Source organism: Acinonyx jubatus, chromosome B1 (assembly GCF_027475565.1).
Source record: "Acinonyx jubatus isolate Ajub_Pintada_27869175 chromosome B1, VMU_Ajub_asm_v1.0, whole genome shotgun sequence".
Classification (NCBI taxonomy): Eukaryota; Metazoa; Chordata; class Mammalia; order Carnivora; family Felidae; genus Acinonyx; species Acinonyx jubatus.
In genome coordinates this window covers 67,373,340-67,395,346 of record NC_069382.1, presented here as the reverse complement: position 1 = coordinate 67,395,346, position 22,007 = coordinate 67,373,340, and the positions used below count along the sequence as shown (strand labels likewise).

Below are 22,007 nucleotides of genomic sequence, written 5' to 3'. Positions count from 1 at the left end.
CATACTTGCTGATAGCTATTCATATTATGTGTTCCTTCTCTTAAGATCCATACGAAGCCAAAGTCTCCATCAGGATGCAGCCATGCCTTACCTCTCCTGCCCATTTCTTTTTTTTCTAGTCTCCATGCCCAAACTCCAAACCCTAAGAATAGTATATGGGTGGGTCAGGCTTTTAATAAGTGTTTGAATCTTTCAGAGGTGCCTGGATGGATCAGTCAGTTGAGCGTCCGACTTTGGCTCAGGTCATGATCTCACGGTTCGTGAGTTTGAGCCCCACATCAGGCTCACTGCTGTCAGCCTGACAGTTCAGAGCCTGCTTCAGATCCTCTGTCCCCCACTCTCTCTCTCTGCCCCTCCCCTGCTTGTGCTCTCACTCTCTCTCCCCCTCCCTTCTCTCAAAAAATAAATAAAACATTTTTAAAAAGTGTTTGGGGGTGCCTGGGTGGCCCAGTCGGTTAAGCATCTGGCTTCAGCTCAGGTCATGATCTCGTGATCCATGAGTTCAAGCGTAGGGCTCTGTGCTGAAAGCTCAGAGCCTGGAGCCTGCTTCGGATTCTGTGTCTCCTTCTCTCTCTGCCCCTCCTCAGCTCGCACTCTGCCTCTCATTCTTTCTCAAGAAATAAATAAACATTAAAAAAAAATCTCCCTGACAGATTTCATTATTAATTACTTCTATGATTAAGATATGGCTAAGAAATTAGTGTTGAAAAGAAGGATACATGTAATTTTTTGTTTGTTTATTGTACTTCTACATATGCCTTTAAAGTAGAGCCTGTTGTAAGAGGAATTTTAAATTGAATACCAGTGCATAGGGTGTGTGTGGGTGTGTATTTCTGTGATGAATCCAAACATGGTCTTCTGGATCTTAGAGTTCTTTAAATTCTAAAAGCTTAGAGATTGACTAATAAGCCAAATCGTAATATGTTTAAACTGCCTTGTCTTTAGTGAGGTTGTGTTTTCTTTGGAAAGATGTGTATCAGAAACCTCCAGAATTATCGAAACTTAAGCTTCAACTCTCTGACCCCACAGAAGTGTAGACAAGGTCAGTGATTGAGAGCCAGTAGCCCTGGAGCTCCTTATATTGTAGCTAAAGTAGTTGCTCGTGATATTTTTATCATTTCAGCATTTCTTTTTTTTTTCTTGACTATTTACATTTTCCTCTATTTCCATTTACTTTAAAAAGTGTTTATTCAGTAAATAATTGAGTAGCTACTAAATGATATAGTTAGATGGAGACATTGGGTTGTCTGGTGGATATATTCAGGGAGCTCTGTGTTAGACATTTAGTAGTCTGAGAATGTGTAATGCTTCAGTATTTCTTTTAAGGTGCTCTTCTGTAACTGTTCGGCTGGTTCTTCTCTGTTCTGGAACCTGTAAACATAAAAGTCAGCAATACCGTGCTGTGCTAGGGGGTACGGGATGCTCATCAACTCCCTCATCTGCTTGTATAACCTGTCTCATTTTATTTATTTTTTTAATGTTTATTTATTTTGAGAGAGAGAGAGAGACAGAATGTGAGCGGGGGAGGGGTAGAGAGAGAGGGAGACACAGAATCCGAAGCAGGCTCCAGGCCCTGAGCTGTCAGCACAGGGCCCGACACAGGGCTGGAATCCACCAACTGTGAGATCATGACCTGAGCTGAAGTCAGACGCTCAGCCAACCGTGCCACCCAAATGCCCCTAACCTGTCTCATTTTAATTTAGTAACATTTCTCAAATGCCAGGTCCTGTGCTAGGGGCTAAGAATACAGGCAGAAAAGATTTAGTCCCCTCCTTCAAGGAATGGGCCCACCAGTTCCTGTCAGTTTGTCCCAACCCTTGGACACTTTGTCTTTAGTCTTTCCTCTGATTTCCACCTCCGATTCTGCCTGTTTGATCCAGTGATTTAAAAATGACTCATGGTGGGCTGCCTGGGTGGCTCAGTCTTTTGAGTGTCTGACTCTTGATTTCGGCTCAGGTCATGATCCCAGGGTCATGGGATTGAGCCCCATGTCAGGCTCCTTACTGAGCATGGAGCCTGCTTGGGATTTTCTCTTTTCCTCTCTCTCTCCCTCTGCCCTTCTCCCCTGCTCACATGCTCTCTCTTTCTCTTAAATAAATAAATAAATAAATAAATAAATAAATAGGCTCATGATCATTTTTCATGTTTGATTTTTTTAAATATATTTCTCATACCCATTAAGTATCTCCTTTTAGAATAATTGAGCCAACTTCTCTGTCCCTTTTTGTTATCATACCTGGATCTGCAGCCCTTCTAAAGTAACTCATGCTTGGAGAATCTTCCATCCATGACCTCCCCCAATGAGCCACATTGCCCTGATTCCAGGGGCTGGTGATTCCAGGGGCTGGTGATGAAGCAGTTACACTTTGACCAGTTTCAAGACCTTAGATTTTTTATTTCTTTCCTTGACCGCTTGACCCTGTTTGCCCTGTGGCACAGTTTACTAGTTGCCAGCCTGCTTTATCCATCACTACATAGTTACCGAGAATTTTGCATTTTAAGTTATTCATCTGTAGCCATCCTTTGGCCTTTTGGCCTCATCTAGATAGTTGGTTGTGCGAGTTGATTTATGTATGTAGCACGTGGTCACTAAATAAATACTGCTTAATCATTAAAGCTGTAACTTTAAGGGAATATTTAAGTTACCCTGCCTAACCTTCTTTTGGAGAAATGGCAATAGAATCCTATACCTTATTCTGATTGTCTCCATCTTAAAAGGAGAGTTTAGTCTTTCAAAAGGAAAGGAATTTTAATATCTTGGAATATAGAGAGGGCACATACCCTTTGGCTTTCCTGTGAACATTAACAACATTTACGGTGTAACTCCTGGGTGTAAGAAAGAAATATTGATTGAATGCAGTTTTTATCACATTAAGTTTAAATGTTGAGTTGAGGACACTCCTACTATTTTAGTCACTCTAATACCCTAAATTTCTGTAGCTCCTGCTAGCAACTTCTGAACTTTTAGGCTAATGCTACCTGGAAGCATTCTGAACGTTTTGAGTGCCCCTTGGCAGTGTTGTGGAAAGTTGACCCACTGTGTTTCTCTTCCAGCATCCAGTGCTTGATGAGCCGATAGCCGAAGCTGTCTGTATTATCGCAGACACGGATAAGTGGAGTGTCCAGGTAGCCACAAGTCAGAGGAAAGTGACGGACAGCATGAAACTGGGCCAGGAGGTCTTGGTCTCTAGTCAGGTGTCCAGTTTACTTCACTCCATTTTACAGCTTTACAAGCTTCACCTCCCTGCTGATTTTGTAAGTACTTGTTCTCGTATTACCAAAGAAATATAGTTAAAAAAACACTTTTAACAATATTTTTATTATAAATTCACGACTGAAATGTATTGTTTTTAGTATAATTGGACGTTAGCCTAAGTAAAAATGGAACATGCAACATAAAACCAGCAAACAGGATAGATTTCAGTAACAATAGTTAAAACAACACGGAGTGACACTGAAATCTTTTTGGATAAGGTATACGGTAAAGGAAATAAGGTATGGGGGAAGGGATCAAACATAAAAGGAAATTTAAATTCTTCCTTTAGAGAACTCATTAGTTTTCCTTTTTTTGGATCAACATCAAGCAAACCAGTCACTGAAGGGATTGTAGTTCCTTTTGTTCAGGGACCATTCTCATAAAATTGTTAAGGATAAAACAGAATATCATTTGTGTAAACATTTAAAATTTTGAAGTACCATACCCATAGAAGATGGTATCAGTTGTGTTCCTTTTCAGGTGGGATTTTAAAATCGATTTCATAACATTATATTAAAGGCAATAAATAGAGCCCATAAACTCCTAGAAAATGATCAACAGCTCTCCCCCAGTCACTGGAATGAATATATAAAAAATATATGTGTGTATGTGCAGAGAGACTGAGAAAATGTAGTTTGAGAGGGAAGGAGGCAGGGAGAAAGGTCTTAAAAGTGGAAGAGAGGCTTACGGGCACATAGCTGGGAAGAATGAAAGTGAGCCCACCTTCTCTGCTGTTACCCCTACACTCGGCTGCCCTCTGCAGCATACTCCCAGACCAGAGCATCCGTTACCTCCGCACGAGGTACAGAGCTATTTAATCACAAAGTGAGAAGCTGAATATGAATTACCCACACTAACCATGAATGGGGTGGCAATTTCTCTGAGATCTTGTGACCTACCGTTGCACCACAGTCCTCAGAGTGTCAAGACTTTCATGGCCTTCAAGAAGGTGATTTGAAGTACTGTGTGGTTGTTGTGGCAGTGTGGCATGACAGGGAGACCCTGCAGTGCAGCCAGGTGAAGCCTAGGCTTTGCCATTGTTGAGTTGTGACAGTGGACAGTCCTGAGCATGTCTGAACCTCAGCCGTCTCACTTGTAAAACAAAGGTAGAATCCATTCAACAAGCATGTTGTGAGAATGCTCTGAAAATTCGGTCTGAGATACTGCTTTTTAAACTTCCAAAGCACCATGCCCATGTGACATGCTTTACCAGTCAGGGTACAGCAGTGGCCAGTGCATGGCCTTTGGGATCCAGTAGTCTAGGGTCATATCCAAGCTCCGCTACTTCCTAAATGTGTGACTTCTCAAGGTCTGCATTTCTCCATCTGTAAAGCTGAGGAAGTAAGAGAACTTATCTCATATGGTTATGAAAGTGAAATTAGAGGATTCAGGTAAAGCACTTGGAATAGTGTTACATGTGATAAGTTCTCAGGAAGCAGGTACTATTAGTGTGACTACTGATAATAATCCGTTTCATGAATAATATTAATGACTGACAACACCTTTTCACCAAAATCTTTATTTGGGCTTTATACTGAAGCATACTCTCGCAGGACCTCTGTCCCAGGGGTGATGTGAGAAGCACTTACGGGTTATGACGGCCTTACTTTTGTTCTATATTTGCGGGCAGTTTTTCTTTCTAATAGCAAGCTGCATCATGCTGATTTAGTGGCCGAACTTTGCTTTTCTATAAGGAAAGAAAGATATATTCGATTTTATACTTTTTTTTTTTTTTACTATTTTAAGTATTTACCATGTTTTCATATTTTTTTCTGTAATATATAGCTCTTATTACATTTGACATCTTAGTTATCCAAGTAATAAATCACTATAATTAATTCTTTTTACTTCATTTGGGCTAAAGTATGTTTTTTGGTTTGTTTTTGACAGAAGCATGTTTAGCCACTCAGTAGTATGAATGGAATGACTTATTTAACCTGACAAAACCAAGCTGAAAGAAAATTTCATTTGTAGTTTAAAATTCTCCCTAAAAATCACTTGACTGAAACACATGAGTAAATGGCTATTAGAGCCTTCAGTATAAAAAAATGAAAGTAGCTATTTAAAATTTCAGAAGTTAAAAATTAAACAAATCTATCTCAGGAATAAAATCCCAGAAAAAGGGGAGGGCAGAGCCCAAAGTGGTTCTATATGATAATCAGACCTTTTATAAAAAAATTCTAAATGATTTGATTTTGAGTTTAGTATACATTCCATATAGACCAATGTTCTCTTTATTTCCACATTACAACATACAGCTTTCATGGGGACTATGAAAACACCATAAATTAACCATTTAAAACAAAGGATTCAACATAATGTGAATGTTCTTTTTAATATTTTATAACGCTCTTATTAAAAACTTTGTGTTTATAAGAAATTGAAACTTAACGGGAGCTCCTTTTACCGCTTAACTCTGCTTATTTGGAGAAGCATTTCCACGAGGATTGGTGAAACCTTCCTTGCTTTAATTATTACTCTTATTAGACACTTACCAGTTGTTTTTCCTCAGCACAATACATTTAAAAGATTTTAAGCCAATGAAAAACTGTAAGATTGCATCTTGAATACTTTTTCTATGTCACTGATCAGCCCAGATGGTCAAGATCAACATTTTCAAATGCATCTGTTAATCTTTTTACCTTGAAAATAACAGGCGTAATGGTCTAGAAGAAAATTATGTATGATGGAATTACCCTTGCCAAAGCCGTCAGGTGTCTTACTGAAGATGCTTGGATGGCTCTGCCTGCCAAACGCAAAAGCATTTGCCTCTGGTGAAAGACACAGATGGTTGCTATTCTCTAAAAAATGAAGTTGGACACAATTCCAAGGGTAGAGATGTCCTGAGAATAATTGCCTTTTCTTTATTGTTATTAAAGACCTAGTTAAAATGCACTCTTGAGAGCAAAAACAAAAACAAAAAATTTAAAGTAACCTTGTTCCATTCACTCTACTTTTGGGGATGTATTTCGCCAAAATAATCTGAGATATAGGAAAACGACAACAAAGATGTTCTTTAAAAAATTATAGCAACAAAAACTCAGATTGCCATGTGGATAAGCAAATAATGATAATTTACATTCTCAGAAATTATTTTGCCATAAAAATTACTTTGATAAAGATTTGTTAATAACATAGGGAAAGGATTATTATAAAGTTTTTTAAAAGTTGGAAATAAATGCACTTAACGGAATGATTTCATCTATGTTAAAAATGTTTTTAAAAAAGACTAGCAGATATGTATGAAAATCTTAATAGTCATTAGAAAAAGTAAACTGTTGTTTTATATAAACCTTTCCTTATACCTACCAGTGGTAGGGTTTGATGCGGTCTGTAATATTTATGTGTATTTGAAAGGAATGAGGTTATAGGTGTGTACTTAGAAAGGAATTAAGAGAATTCCAGCTCTTAGAATACTGGCAGAGGTTTGAATGCTGCCCCTCATCCTGAATGTTGTTGGCTCCCCAGTGCATCATGCATCTTGAAGACAGACTACAGGAGATGTACCTGAAAAGTAAGATGCTGTCTGAGTATCTGCGTGGTCACACACGAGTCCACGTGAAAGAATTAGGTGTCGTCCTGGGGTGAGTTGTGTGACGTGCCGCCGTTTCTCCCTGTGATGGGGCTGACCCTAACGCTGCTCCCACCAACCACGTAGCCTGTGTCGCCCACAACCTGCGGGCCCTGGCACCCCGCTGAAACGTCATCAGACGTGTGCCCCTGCTGCTTCCCATCTTCGTAGCTCTGACACTGGAGTTCCGGACCTGGAAACGAGCGCAGAACTTTAAGCTAGTGGTACTTTATGTTAGTCTTCTCCCTGGATTATTTTATGCTTGAAAGTGAAAAATTTAACCCTACTCGACCTGCCCATTTCTAGTCATTTCAGTAAGATGTCAAAGGCGCAGCCTCTCAGGCCTGCCTTTTGCTCCCTGGAGGAGGGAAGAAAGGCCATGATCCTGGACCTTCAGGGGCCACCTGCATGTTTGCAGGGTGACAGCACTTGCCCCTCCTCCATTACAGGCCCTTTGGAAGAGGAGGCATATTGATGTTACTGATAATGTACATTGTCCTCCACAGGGTCTTTGCCAGAACTTCTCTCAGAGAAGAAATTATGACCTTTGTTAGTCTCTGCTTAATTTTTCAACAAAGAACTAACAAGAAGACACTGTGTTTATGGGGAATTGACCCCCTTAACTATGACGAGGATTCCCCTAAGTTTGAGGAAGAAAAAATTGCATATATGATGTCAGCCTTGAAATTCTCCATCAAGCCTACTAATCAAAGTATTATTTCAAGGCTCGGGTCTTTGCATTCTTGTCAGACTTTTTCATCTTTCACACCCAGGATGTGACTTACAGTACTGTGACTCTGGCATTTCCTGTCATACATTTTTTTTCCATACTTTATTCAAAAAATATTTTTCCCTTTTTAGGCGTTTGCTTTTGCAGTTAACTTGCAACATATCTCTTTGTTGTTGTTGTTGTTGTTGTTGTTGTTATTGTTCCTAGTTTTTGTTTAGCTCTCTTTACCGGCTTCACACTTTGATCCTGCTTACTAGGCTCCCCACTGCCAGATGTGTGACTTGTATTTCTAGGATCTTTCCCTGGCTGGCAGGTGTCCATGGGCACTATTAGAAAGACCAGAAGGATTTATTTACCCCTCTTATCGCTAGGTCCTCTTAGTGCGTGATTAGTGGGGGTCACCTGCAGCCTCTCTAGCCCCTTCCCCTCCTAGTCAGAGCCAGCAGCACAAAAGGTACTGAGGAACTTCTTATGTAGCCTGAAAGGAGATCTGTAGGGAGCGTTACTGGAGAAAGCATAGAACATTCCATGAAGTAATGGCAGCTACCTTTTTAAATTTTATTTTTAATTTTTCATTTTTGGAATTCAAGGGGAAAAAATAGGACATATTCCACAGACTGAAGCAGTCCTAATTTTTTTCAGGACATTTGGCAGCATTTAGCCAGTGACCACACTGTAGCCGCTTCTGCTGTAAGAGAGGCAGCCGAAGCCACGTCCATTTGATGCTGTGATGTCTCTTGATTCAGTATCTGTTAGTGTCACTTTGCTGTCAGAATGCTGTGGCTCAGATGCCTAGTGAGGATCTAAATCGTGTAACCTGTTGAACAAATCCTCAAGTGTTTTGAAAAAGCTCCCACCTTCATCATTATCCTAAGACTGATTTGAGCCCAGGTGCAGAATCTCAGTATGCGCTCAGCAGTGTTGGGTAGAAGAATGATGAGCCACTGGAGAAAACATTAATTGTCGGGGAATATAGAAAAGTTATGGGCTTAAGATTGAGTGACCTCTGCCTTGGGAAGAACAGCCTTGTGTCCACACTTAGGCATAGCACACCAGCATCTTCCTCTGCCTCCTTGGGCGGCATCCACTGGGAGATCACAATAAAAGAACAAGTTTATTGTCTTTCCATCTCTTACTTTATCGTTAGTTTTAAGCAATGATCTGGCAAACTTGGTACCTAGCAATAATACTTTACTGTAAAATCATGCTACTTTAATATTCTTTTCTTTTTTTCAATATTCAGGATTGAATCAAACGACCTGCCTCTGTTGACTGCTATTGCCAGTACTCATTCTCCTTACGTCGCTCAGATACTCTTATAAGCTAAAGCTCAGGACAGTTCTTCCTTGGAAGAAAAAAAAAAATCAGATTCTCAACCGAAGGCGAAAGGAGAAAGCTCTCTGTGACGTCAAAAGCATGAGAAGAGCAAACAGAAACCGTCATTCCACTGCTTTTGTTTTGTTTTGTTTCGTTCCGTTGCTTCAAGTGGATGCCTCGTTGGACGACTTAGGTTTACTTGACATAATGACATTTGTGTTTTTCACGAATACTTTTGGCCTTTTGTTACCCATGAATCAACAGAGAGAGTGACTTTTTTGGTAGGAGAAGACATAAACACTACACTAAACACTAAGCTGTCGGTCCAGAGCGCCTGTGTGTTTGGGCAGAATAACGACAAACGACTTTGGAGCAGGGGTAACCAGTGTACGTACCATTCCAGTAGGAGAATGTTTCAGAGTTTAGGCGTGAGCTCTCCAAACGGGAGAAAGTGTAACTTGCTATCCTAAGACAGTCAGAACAAGGTGTCTGGATTCCAGGGCAGGGTTTGCTTTTTACAAAAGGTGAAAGAAAGCAAGCCGCATTGTGCTGTCTTCCCGTCTGGTGGCCATAGGAGTTACCGCCTGACGCCAAACAGGAAAGAGGATCGACCGTTGGGAAGAGAGTGCTTTAGGGACCCACTGTTTTCACATCTTCTTGGAGTTTACCTTGTTGCAGATGCAGCCACAGGTAGGTTAGAGATGGACTGTTGGTGCAATAAACCCAGGAATCAATGTAGCATCTTAATCTCATCAAGATGTAGTTCATAGCTGCAGAGTGCACAGTCTGATACCATATATTTTATCCTCATACTTTAGAGCTTTCAGCGGCCTTTTTAAGAGAGGCCATTTACCAAAGTTATTCCTATGAGCTCAAGAGTTTCTGTTGCTAAATTCTTCCAGCCGAAGCCACTTTCTTCCTAAATAGTTAATACAAATGACTATTTCTACTTTAAAAGGCACAGCTGGCCTGGTGGGAAATGAAACCTGCAACAGTTCAGGATGACTAATGAAAGTAATTAGTTTGTACATTTATAAACAATCCATAAATGATCTAAATTTTTACATTATCATCTCTGTGCCTTCTAATGCCTAAGCCCTTTTCAAAACACCTCTCCAGAAACTAACTTACCCATTATAAAATCTGTCAAAATGAAGGATTGTTTATTAGCATAGTTCACTTTAAAAAAAAAAAAAACACCTTAATTTTTTGTTAATGTAAAAGGAACTTTACTTAGTGTACTGGTCATGAACTCTGACCATGTCAGAGTGTGTCCCAACATCCAAGGTAAAGGAGGAGAGTTTAAAAATATTGATTGTTAAAAGACCGGTGCTAATCTAGCCAATCAGAAGATTGTCAGCACCTTGCAGATCTTGAATACAGTTGATTATAACCAGGCTCTCATTTCCTTAACACTATTTTATAAATTAATTCCAGTCTTTTTCATGCATCCATTTGTACCCAAGATTATGAAGTAACTTTCCTTCTAGGGCTTAGAATGACTTCAGATTTTTTATTTGATACAGTCCTGATTCTGAACACCAAGTGACATAAATTTGTTTCTTCTTTTACAAATGCAAGTTCATTATGCAAGTACCAATGGAGAAAAATGGGTGTAATAATTCTTTAGGAATACGTCAGAACTGCTACCTTTTCTTCTCTCTCTCTTTTTTATGATGTGAAATGTAGGTGGGTGCATTAAGGCTCTTAATAAGATCTTTAATTTTTATTTTATATCTTTCTTTCGTAAGATTGAAGTTTTCCAGCCTTTTTATGTTTTTCTCATCCCTTTCGTCTAACATCTGAGTTTGGTGTTCTAAAGTCTCTATCCATGATGTCACTGCTTGTTGTTATGTTACCCAGAGAATGAACCTCACCTGTGGCTCAGCTCACTCATCATTTGTTTCCCGTTATGTGTGAATAAATTATAATAGCTGACATTGTATCATTTCCATCTGCACCAGTATAGAGCATTCCCCTCATCTCTGTTTCCCTTTTCCTTGTTTACACGTTTTGAGCACTTTCCCTCATCCACCACCTTCTACGGTTTCGTAGAAAATAACTAGATACAGAACCAGTTTCATTCAAAATGTGTACGTAGTGGCATGTTGAAAATTAGACCCACATAGGGGGAAATTGGGCTTTAAATGGCTGATTCTAAACTCCATACATAAAAATTTAGCCCAGTTGTCTCAAAGCCTGAGAAAATTTAATTTGCCTCTTAATCTACTGTTCTAAAACTCTCTCTTGGAAAATGTCTGTTGGAAACTACAGGTGGGTCACATGTGGGGGTTGTCTCAGTGACACTCAGGATTCCAGTCAGAACCTAATCCTCACATCTATTGCCTACAAAAACAGACCAAGAATGTTGCTGCTCTTTTATAATCCTCCTCTAAATAACATTCAAGTTTTCTTTGTCTTAAATTCAGCCTCTTCCCAAAAGTGGAAAAGAAAAAACTCTCATGGAATTGTGTTGAGATACACCCACTCACACACCCAGTGGCTTCATTCTGTCTTAGCCCAAGAGGCAAGAAAGGGATCCCACCCTCTCCCAATGCCCACTTCAAGAAAAAATTAAAATTAAAAAACAAAAAAAAGAAAAAAAAAAAAGAAAACTACCTCAGTTGACAGGATTCCACCTTTAGGGTTTCTTCAACTTTTAAGTCTTACCTGTTGAGTGTAACTTTTGTAGCATCTTGCTTTTTTAAGCAAGCTAGTGAGGCATGACAGAGCAGAAGTGTGTAAATGTTACTGTGATGGACCTCTTTCTAGCATGTTGCAGTTTTATTTTTAATAGATCGACGAGTGATATGAATGTAAAGATAATTGTGTACGTTTAAACATGACAATGAAAATTTAAAATGTAGCTTCCATACTTGTGCATAATTCCAAAGTATTTTATTTTTATCAGTGTTAAATAGCTTTTTGTACAGGCTTCAATCCATTTTTCTGAAGTGTGCTGTTTTTTAATAAAAGTAACTATAATCTTTTCACATCCCATGGAACTGCCGTTTACACATCGCAACTTTTTAAACTTAACCATATTTTTCAAAAGTAACTTTTTTGGAGGGAGGAAAGTCCCTGCTTGCTAAGTGACACTAAACTGTCGTTTAGGCTCTTATAATTAGGTCCTGAGATTTTATAAAAATTTAGTCTGTAGCTTTTTAGGTTCTTCACTAGAGTTGGTTGTACATAAAAATAAAGAATATAAAGCGGCCCTAAAATTCTTTTAAATGTCTGGATTTTCCCACTAATATGTACTTTTGAAAGTATTTTGTTCATGCATACTTTCACCATTAAATTGAAAAAGTCTTTAGCTTCTCTTGGTAAATGTGAACCATTTGTTTTTTTATTGTGCTGTGGGGGAGGGGATATTTTAATATAATATTTACCTAAATCAAGCAGCCCCCATCTGAGTGTTAATTTTTAAATGTCAGAAGTTTGGTGACTATATATCTTGGGAGCAAGGTTGCAATATGCTTACATTTAAGTGGTGTTTAAAAAAGGAGAAAATTCTGGGATTTGTTATTATTGAAGCTCCGGTAAGACAAATTGATAGGTCTTTATATTTTTGATCAGGTAAATAGATATCAGTGTCAATGTATAGAAATTTTTTCTTAAAACTTGTTCATGTATTATTTTGATCCATTTTTCTGTGGCATTTGGTGCAATAAACCTTTTGAATTTATCTTGAACATTTTCCTGGTACTGCATGTGGTTTGTTACATTTAATCTCGGAACTTAAAAACCTAGAGGTCTCATTTCCATTAGTTCATGCTGAAACAAGTTGGTAATATATGTCAGTGATTTTCAGCAGGGGTGTTTGGGAAATGTAGGGACATTTTTGGTTAGCATAATGGTGGGTGACAGTTACTGGCACATAGTGGATGGGGGCCGAAGATGGTAAGAGAAAGGTCGTGTAATGTACGGGACACCCCACGGAAGGAGAGCTTGTCCCACCTCCTGCATGACTTTTATAAATGTTCTGCCGGACAGTCCTGTGGGTGAAAAACCTGTTTATAATTATCTAGACTGAGAATTTAATTCTGCTTTACGTAAAAGCACAATGTGTTTCTCACATGATTTTAATATATGCTGAATTTTCCAGGAATGCCACTGTTGTATAAATCGAGGGAAGACTTTACTTTGTAAGATTCAGAATTTTTACAAGAATTAACATAAATTTGGAAAACAACCTTACCGACCGCTACTGTATTCATGAATTTGAGTCATTTGTACATCTGCATCCGTCTTCCTTTGTAATTGTAGCATTCCTGCAGACGGCATATAGATGTAAGATCTGCCTGCTCCGTTACATTTCCTGTTCTAATCTAGTGTTTCAATGTCTGTGTATTAAAATATATTTTAATAGGTTACTTTTTAAATAGTACATCTAGGGCATTATATTGGTGTGTTATAAATTATGTGTGGAAGTAGGTTATATTCTATATGAATTTTATTTTAGGAAAGTAAAGGGCATTATATAATATTTGCTATGTAAAAGATGAGGTCATTCATATATATATATATATATAAAGTCTCAGAAAAAGAAAATGCTTTTATGTATAATTTTTGTAACATACATAATACCATACTGAATCATGTCATCTTAAAGACCATAGGGAGAACTAACATTAGGTATCTCAAACTCCCTTATTGATTAAATGAAAATTTCGAAAGTGTTTCCCTACTCCCTCAAGCAACTTTAAAATCATGCCATTGGTAAAGAACTTAAGCACATACATACATACATGCCGCCTTGCTTCTCAGTTCCCTGGTGCCTAGACTGTTCTGTCAGGTGCATTATAGAAAATCCCCACACCTGGATGAGATGGGTACTGTGACAGTTAATTTTATGTGTCAGCTTGGGTTAGGCCATGATATCCAGATATTAGGGTCAAACACCAGTGTGGAAGTTTCTGTAAAGGTATCTTTTTGGATGAGATTGAGATTTATTTTCTAAGCTTGGTTGATATATTCTTTAATCCTTATCAATTCACTCATCCATTCAACAAATATTTCGGTGCTAGATGCTGGTCAAAGTGGAAAAAGCAGTCCAAGTGAGATCTTCCTGGTGGCCAAAGGGGCGGGTTGGGGGGGCGGTTCTGCATTATAGACTGAGCACCTATAATAACCTATGGATCAGGGATCAGGCCGTGCCAGCTACCTGAGAATCTGGAAACCAGGTTGGGAGGCAGAGGGGAATGCCTCCAGAGGGGGTGGGAGGGGGAGGTTGCTTAAAACATGTCCCACTTTGGGTTGTATTAGGTAGGACCTGGTTTTCAGCAAGGAGATGAAGGTTCAGGGAGGTGACTGACAAAATTGCTGTTTCTCCCTACGTGTTTGCTACTTGAGGGCTGACTTCCCTCAGGGCATTTCCACAGAGGGCGTTGGAGCTACCAATCAGGAAAGTAACAGAGTCCTGCTAACAAGTGAGTCACTGAGCCCAGAGCTGAGGCAGGGTGGGGCCTGGACGAGGCCGCAGACGTCGTCTGCCTCTGGCAAAACCGTCGGTTACAGGCTTCGCACCTGCAGACCCACGTGTCTGATCAGCGACCCTTCTCCCTTCCAAGGTCCACGTTGTCTTCTTACAGCTTCCTTCTTGTAGACTCCTTCAGTTAGCATGGCCTGTGCTCCAGATGCAGGTGGTGTCTTTGGACAGGGTGAAGGTTGGCTGTCTGGGTTCAGATCCTGACTCGGCTGCCTACCAGCTATGTGACACTGGACAAGTTTCTCAACCTCTCTGGCCTCGATGATCACAGCTGTGAAATGAGGGTGATAATAGGTTCAACCTGCTCTAGGATCCTGAGGATCCAGATGGATACTAACGACTACAGGGCAGCACACCTGGCTGGGCTGCTGTGCGAGCAGGGTTCTTTCCCCACAGAGGGGACAGACCTGAAGAGCCCATTAGGTTGGGGCACGTTGTGCTCGTCTCAGTCCTCACAGCTAACTACAGGCTTTGGGGAGCACCAATGAGGAAAGAAATATACGCCCGCCAGGTAAAGCCAGGGAAAGGGGAAGGATCTCAGGCGAGACAGGAGGCGAGGGGGGTCGGACAGAGACCCAAGCACAGTCACAGAGGTTCCCACTCCTGCTGTAGTTCGCTCCCCGCCCCAGCCGGGCCCTGCCTGGTGGCCAGTACTGAAGCTCCTCTCACAGAAGGGGGCTTCGAGCATGCAGACTGCTCTCATCCCAAAGCTCCCCTGCCACAGACTGCATCCCACGCCCCAGCCCCAGTTCTCCTGCCTTGGGCCATAGCTGGGGGTGGAGTGGGGGGAGGGGCTGAGGCTAGCGCTCTGAAGAGATTAACTTTTAAATGAATAGATTCAGTAAAGCAGATTACCCACCATCACGTGGGTGGGCGTCATCCAGTCAGTTGAAGGATTTAAGAGATTGAAGTCCCCAATGAAGAGGAAATTCTGCCTCCAGACTGCCTTTGGACCTGAGCTGCAATGTCACTCTTGCCTAGTCTCCAGCCTTGTTGGCCTACCCTGCCCATTTTGGATCTGCCAGCCTCCACAATCCTGTGAGCCAATTCCTAATTCCTTAAACTCAATCAGTCTGTCTGTCCATCTTTGTGGTTCTATGTCTCAGAAGAACCTTGGCTGATACAGGTACTTCAGATATAAGTAGGATGATATATATTATGACCACCCCCCCAAAAGCAGTTGGGTGGTCAGAATATTGTCATGCCAGATTATAAGAAGCAGGCTTTAGGGGCGCCTGGGTGGCACAGTCGGTTAAGCGTCTGACTTCAGCCAGGTCACGATCTCGCGGTCCGTGAGTTCGAGCCCCGCGTCAGGCTCTGGGCTGATGGCTCAGAGCCTGGAGCCTGTTTCCGATTCTGTGTCTCCCTCTCTCTCTGCCCCTCCCCCGTTCATGCTCTGTCTCTCTCTGTCCCAGAAATAAATAAACGTTGAAAAAAAATAAATAAATAAAAAATAAGCAGGCTTTGAAGCAAAGATCTTTAACACAGTAAACAGTTATCCTGTAAAAGCTGAGATACAAGTCCTATATAGTCTTTGGGTATATGGGGCAAGGGAGATGTGGGAGGATAGGGAAAGTGTGTTAGAAATAAGCCTCTGAGGGGCACCTGGGTGGCTCAGGCGATTAATAAGTGTCTGACTCTTGGTTTTGGCTCAGGTGGTGATCTCACGGCTTCTCTGTGGGTTCGAGCCCTGCATCCGGCTCTGCTGACAGTGTGGAGCCTGCTTGGGATTCTCTCTCTGTGCCCCTCCCCCACTTGCGCTGTCTCTGTCTCTCTCAAAATAAATAAATAAATAAACAAAAAAAGAAAAGAAAAAGCCCTCTGAGATGGCAAGGAAGGAGGTAGCACTTCCTTCACAGTGGGAGCAAAAAACGCCCCCTCCCTGTAAGGATTAACCCCTGCAGTGCTGTGTTAATTCCTAGAGCCATGCATCTTGCTCAGCTTTCTTAGTACCTTCAGTCAGCATTTATCATCCGTCCCCCTTTCTCACCTGCACGTTCTCAATCTACAGACTATAGTCAAAGTGTAAACAAAAATGGTTTCTCCCTTGTTAAATTTTTGTTCTGTGTCTTCCTGCCCCCTCTTTATCCCAAATTTCTTTTTCCGTTGGCAACTAAGTGTTTCATAGGGCACTGGCTTCTTTGCAAACTACTCATTCTCTGCGTGTTGCCCCCTACCCTGCCCCCACCCCTCATGAATTCTGCGGTGTTCTTTGGCCTCCTTCTCTTCCCATGGGGAGACCTGTTGAATCTGCTACTTTCTTTGTGTCTCAGAGGCATCACCTCTTCTCCTTTCTCTTGGCCTTCTTTCAGTCCCTCTTCATGTCTCAACTGAGTTCCCAAAATGCCTCGGAACTCCTCTCTCTGCCATATCAAACAGTTGTAATCCGTCTTCCAGGCTGATGTCTAAATCCCTCCAAAAATGAAAGTTTAGTACTGTTACTTCTGTTTGAAAGCCCAGCAAAATCCAAGCTTGTTAGCACCGTGCACTCAAACAACGCAGCTGGTTCCTCTTCCCCAGCCACTTCACGAGCTACCCTCTGCGTGCTATTTATTATCCAGCCGTCTTGAACCACGCGCACTTCCCCAAAGGCACTACACGAACATTGCCTTTGCCCTGCCTGTCCTTTCTTGTCTCCCTTTCCCCTGTGGTCCAAGCCCCTCCAGTTCCTAGCTCAAACTGCAATTCAAACCTTGCTGCTCAAGGTCCCAGACTAGCAACAGCTGCATTGCCTAGAAGTTCATAGAAATGCAGACCCCAAGCCCTGTCCCAGCCCGGCTGAATCAGAATCTGTGTCTTTATCCGGTCCCTAAGTGATTGATACGCACATTAAAATTTGAGAATTACTGACTTTGGATTCAACGTGAGTGAACAGATGAGGGACAGAATTTACCAATCACTGAGATTATGTCCATGTATTGGAATGAAAGGGGGTAATGAGAACATTTGCAAGCAAAGAAATGAAATAGAAATGGATGGTGCTAAAAGTGCATGTAATATACACATAAAATTGACAACACTTAAGTGGCTATTACTTATGTGAAAAAAAAAGTTAACCAAAAATCAAGAAGGGAAAATAACATAAACTAGAAGAGTGAACTTTAAATTAAAAAAAAACAAAACAAACAAACAAAAAAAAAACGGGGGGAAATACAGTAGAAGAAACAGTGTAGAAATTTGCCCCATATGTAAGAGCATTTTTAAAGAGCATTTTGTTTTGGATAAATGTATAAAGAATGATACATAATGTTAAATATCATAAATTGTACTTTTAGAAACATTGTAATTAAGCTCCAAATGTAGATTTAAAAATAAAGATCCAAACTCAAGAATGTGAATATAAAATATCCCATTTTCAACCATCTATCTTCATGAGAAAAGGGATTTCCCTCAAGGCCCCCCAGTACCATTGACATTTATTTCATTGAGGCTGTTTTCAGTACATGGTTTTGATTCTTGCAGCATAAAATGGAAAATGTGCTGGCATCCCAGGTAAGTGTAGCAGTGGTAACCACTCATTGGTGGCTGGTGTAAAACATTATGTTAGAGGCTTGACACATGTTATATTCATTATTGGCTTTTGAATATATAAGAACAGTTGCTTCAAGTCATTTTCACTGAAGAGGATTTACATGGGGGGGGGTGGGGGGGGGCAGGCTTGAGTACTTGTTGAAGTATCATCCACAAGAATCCTGTGAGATGGTCCAAAAACTGGACATAGGAAACAAGTTTCTAATGTATATCTAGAAATTTAGAAGAAAGACTAGTTTATAAAAAGAAAGATTATTTGGGGTGATATAGTATTTTGTTTATCTCTGGAAGGGAAAAGATGTGTCCAAGTGATTAATTAACCTTACTAACAATGAGTTAAACTCTCGTCAGGTGCCTCTTTGATGTGAAGCACTGAGAATGACATGATGTCACTTAGCTGAGGTTCCTGCCCAAAACACATAACCAGAATCTATTCATGAGAAACCGTCAGATAAACCTAAGTTAAGAGATATTCTACAGAACTGGTCTAGACTCTTCAAAAATGTCAGTGCTATAAAAGACCAAGACTGAGGAACTGTTCTAAATTGAAGGAGACATGGGGACTAAATGCAATATGTAATTCTAGATTGGATCCTGGATGAGGAGAAACTACAAAAGACATTATTGGCTCAATTAATAAAATCTGATTATGAACTATAGATAATTACATTTTATCAATGTTAAACTCCCTAAATCTTAGAATTGTACCGTGGTTATATGAGAGACCACCTTTGTTCTTAGGAATATACCCTGAAATGTTTAGGGGTAAGGAAGAATCATGTCTGCAACTTAACCTCACATGATTTGGAAAAACAAATGTACACACACACACATTTAGAAAGCATTAAAGCAAATAAACAAGTGACTGTTCTCGATAAAGAATATCAGAGTTCACTTTGTACTATTCTTGCAACTCTTCTGTAAATTTGAAATCATTTCAAAATAAAAAGTCTTAACACTTTTTTTTGTTTGTTTTAATGCGCAACTCTCCATTGGATTTAGTGAATGATAGAAGGAGACATTTGGGATTGTTTAATCCATGATTGCTCTAATCCTACACAAAATTAGTTCAGTGACGGAAGGTAACTAACCCAACCTTCATCCACCCACACACACTACAATAAATCATTTCATTTGGAACCAGCCCAAAAATCAGACCACAGAGGAATGTTAGCAGCTGAACTGCTCCCTTTTTTAATACAAAGTTCCCCTGGGGTCAGGATCTACCAAGGAGGACTTCCATGGCTCCTTCACAGAATGTTTCAAATAGATGTAATTAATTGCTAATGAATCAGATCTCTGGTGACGGAGGGCAAGCAGTCGTCTTAGGGAGTTGGCAAGATTCTTTGATGGAGCAAGGAGACTGTCTTCATGTAGGAAATAGGAATCTTTGGATTAATGAGAGCTATCCCATTTCCTTTCTTTCGTGGAAATGAGACTCAATATGGAAATGAGACTCAATATGGAAATACTGGATCACTATAAAATGCATTGTGCTGTGGAATTATGCAAAAGGACCCTAGGAAATAATTATTCATTTGTATATACTTACACATTCTTTACTTGATTCTTACGAGCAGTCTTATCAAATATTCTGTACAAATACTAATTCCTCACTTCACTTACAAAAAAACCCATATAGAGAAACTATGCAACCTGCTCAAGGTTTCCTAGATAGTAATGGGAAAAACTTGAATTTGAACTGATATACTGTTTTAGGAAGTGTCACAAAACAGTCTGCAACAGTCTTGACAGGACTTACAGATTTACCTCCATTTCATACGCTGAGAGCTTTCTCAGCTTTTGCAAACCAAGGAGAAGGCTATTTTCTCCAGGTTCACCCGTATGTTAAATAAGCACTTGTAAGGATTGAAATCTACAATATCTTGTTTTATTTAGCTATAAAATGGGAATAACACCCAGCTACCCACAGTATGGGCATTACTGTGGAAATCCCATATAAATTTCAAAATGTTCTCACGGGTTAAAAGGAACCACAAAACTGATTGTTTATCAGTATTACTATTAAATAGCATTCTCTAATTCATGTTGAAATAATTTGATGTTTTCTATGATGATTCAGGAAAGCAAATGATCGTACCTCCTTTCTTGGTCGCTTTGGCAGCTTCGGTTGTTTGGAAGCTCTTGGCAATTCTGCCGTGCTCTGCCTGACAAGGACAGCCGCTTTGGAATTTCTTTGATCGGTGTTCTCATAATCACCCATATGCCAGGCAATAGAACCACGACTGAATCTTCCTTGCATATCCATAATATAAGGTTTTGGTTGCCTGAAACAGGAACAAATTGGTTGGTTCTCAAATTGGAAAGATCTAGAAACAAGGTCATTAGTTTCCAGAGACTTGAGATTTGTCTGTCTTATGATTCAAGATTTGTCTGTTTCTCTTGTGATTCGAGAGGATTTCTAGCCATGTGGCTTGACAAAGCTAAGGACCTGAGCCATCAGCCAGTGTTCTGAGAAGTTTCTGGACTCTGCCTAGGCCACTGCCTAGGCCACTCCAGCCAGCTGCTGGAGGCTCAGGAAACCACCTCCCAGGATAGATACCTATCTAGGAACCTTGTTCATGAATTCACCCCTGTATCATGACTGCTCCTCGTGTCCTTCAGAGCCATACATACAGGATGCTCAGGGAGGCATGTTCAAGCTGAGACCTCATGAGACCTATGAGTTCTGCAGGACATGGTCTCTCTATCTTGAGATCTCAGGGGAATTCAGAAAAAAACCTAACTTCATGATTCCAGAGTCTGACATTGGACAGTATTGTTAGAGGAAAGATCTACGCTTCATTCTCTTTCCCCATTGAAATCCTGGTCTAGGTTCCAACATCCCTAAATTAGAATACTATCTAAGTCCTGCCTTCCCATTATAAAGGGCCAGCTCTGAGGTGCCTGGATGGCTCAGTCAGTTAAGCATCCAACTTTGGCTCAAGTCATGATCTCACAGTCTGTGAGTTCAAGCCCTGCATTGGGCTCTGTGCTCACAGCTCAGAGCCTAGAACCTGCTTCTGATTCTGTGTCTCCCTCTCTCTCTGCCCCTCCTCCCGCCTCACAAAAATAAAAAATAAACATTGGAAAAAAAAAAAAAAGGGCCACCTCTGGGGAAAAAGCAAAAAGGACCCTAGGATGGGATTTACCATCTCATTTGGAAGCCTGTTGTTCTGGAGAGCCTCTTGGAGCCCCTTACCCCACCATTCCTCTGCCTGGGGACTCAGAACCTCCTGGCCACTGCAAATTTCCTTTCCTAGAATCTGAGGTTTATGGGTTCCCAAGTTCTTTGCACCAAGATCAGTGGCAGGTTTGTATTACCTTCACTCTTCCAAGAACATAGGTGCGCTTACTATGCCCGGCACCAGAACGAGGTGCTGGGGAGACCGCAATAATAGAACAAAGTGTCTGTTATTATTATAGAGCTTATATGCCAGTATGGGAGGCAGACAACAAACAGGCAAGTCAGATACTTAGGAAGTATCATGAAGACAAAAGCCAGATAAGGAATAGAAAATGCCAGGCATGCTGTTTTTGTGGGGGTGGGCTGAAGAGTGGGAGGTATCCTTCGAGCAGGGAGCTAACTGCAGGGAAAGAGCCAGCAATTGTCCCAGTGCAGGGGGTGGGGGGAGGGGCCAGACACTCCCTTCCACTCCCTAGAATCACAGATCCCTGCACAGAGAGGGAGCTGACCATGTCATTCTCCAGCAACCCTCCACTGACCCCCCATAGCCTTCAGGATAAAGTCCAAATTCCTTAGCACAGCACACAGGGGTGTGTGATGTTGCTGTTTGTTTTTTGTCTGTTTTCTTTTTTTAAATGGTCTGCCCACATGGGCCTTTCTGGTCTGTGCTCAGCCCATCCCTCCTCTCAGACACCCACACAGTGCTGCATTGTGCATGCACCCTTTCCTCTGGGAACTCTGAAGAAGTCACGCTTTCAGACTTTCAGCCTTGTGCTTCAGTTTCTCCTTTTGCCTGTAATTCCCTCCCTCCTCCTCTCCTGACAAACTGCAGCCAAGACTTTAAACATCACCTTTTCTGTAAAGACTTTCCTTATTCCTGTCAGGCAGCCATTTTTCTCCTTTGATAGTGCATTGTATTTGACT

At 40.8% G+C, this 22,007-nt stretch overlaps 2 protein-coding genes across 9 annotated transcripts in view; one reads left to right on the top strand and one right to left on the bottom strand.

Annotated features, from left to right (window-relative positions):
* Positions 1-12,569, top strand: part of FNIP2 (folliculin interacting protein 2) — a 126,930-nt gene extending 114,361 nt beyond the window's left edge. For 6 of the 7 annotated variants that reach the window (XM_027068209.2, XM_027068194.2, XM_015063688.3 and 3 more), the window contains 3 exons: positions 3,055-3,255; positions 6,725-6,840; positions 8,801-12,569. In XM_027068209.2, coding sequence (XP_026924010.1) covers positions 3,055-3,255; positions 6,725-6,840; positions 8,801-8,879 — 396 coding nt within the window. In that variant the 3' untranslated portion in view covers positions 8,880-12,569. The remainder of the gene's footprint in view (positions 1-3,054; positions 3,256-6,724; positions 6,841-8,800) is intronic. The other variant, XM_027068215.2, reaches the window with a different exon arrangement.
* The window catches only part of CB1H4orf45 (chromosome B1 C4orf45 homolog), a 98,662-nt gene continuing 81,415 nt past the window's right edge, over positions 4,761-22,007 (bottom strand). Inside the window, exons 4-5 of one of the 2 annotated variants that reach the window (XM_053216771.1) lie at positions 19,998-20,184; positions 4,761-4,943 (exon numbers count right to left, since the gene is read on the bottom strand). In XM_053216771.1, coding sequence (XP_053072746.1) covers positions 4,896-4,943; positions 19,998-20,184 — 235 coding nt within the window. In that variant the 3' untranslated portion in view covers positions 4,761-4,895. Of the gene's footprint in view, positions 4,944-19,068; positions 19,264-19,997; positions 20,185-22,007 lie in introns of those variants that run through there. The other variant, XM_053216772.1, reaches the window with a different exon arrangement.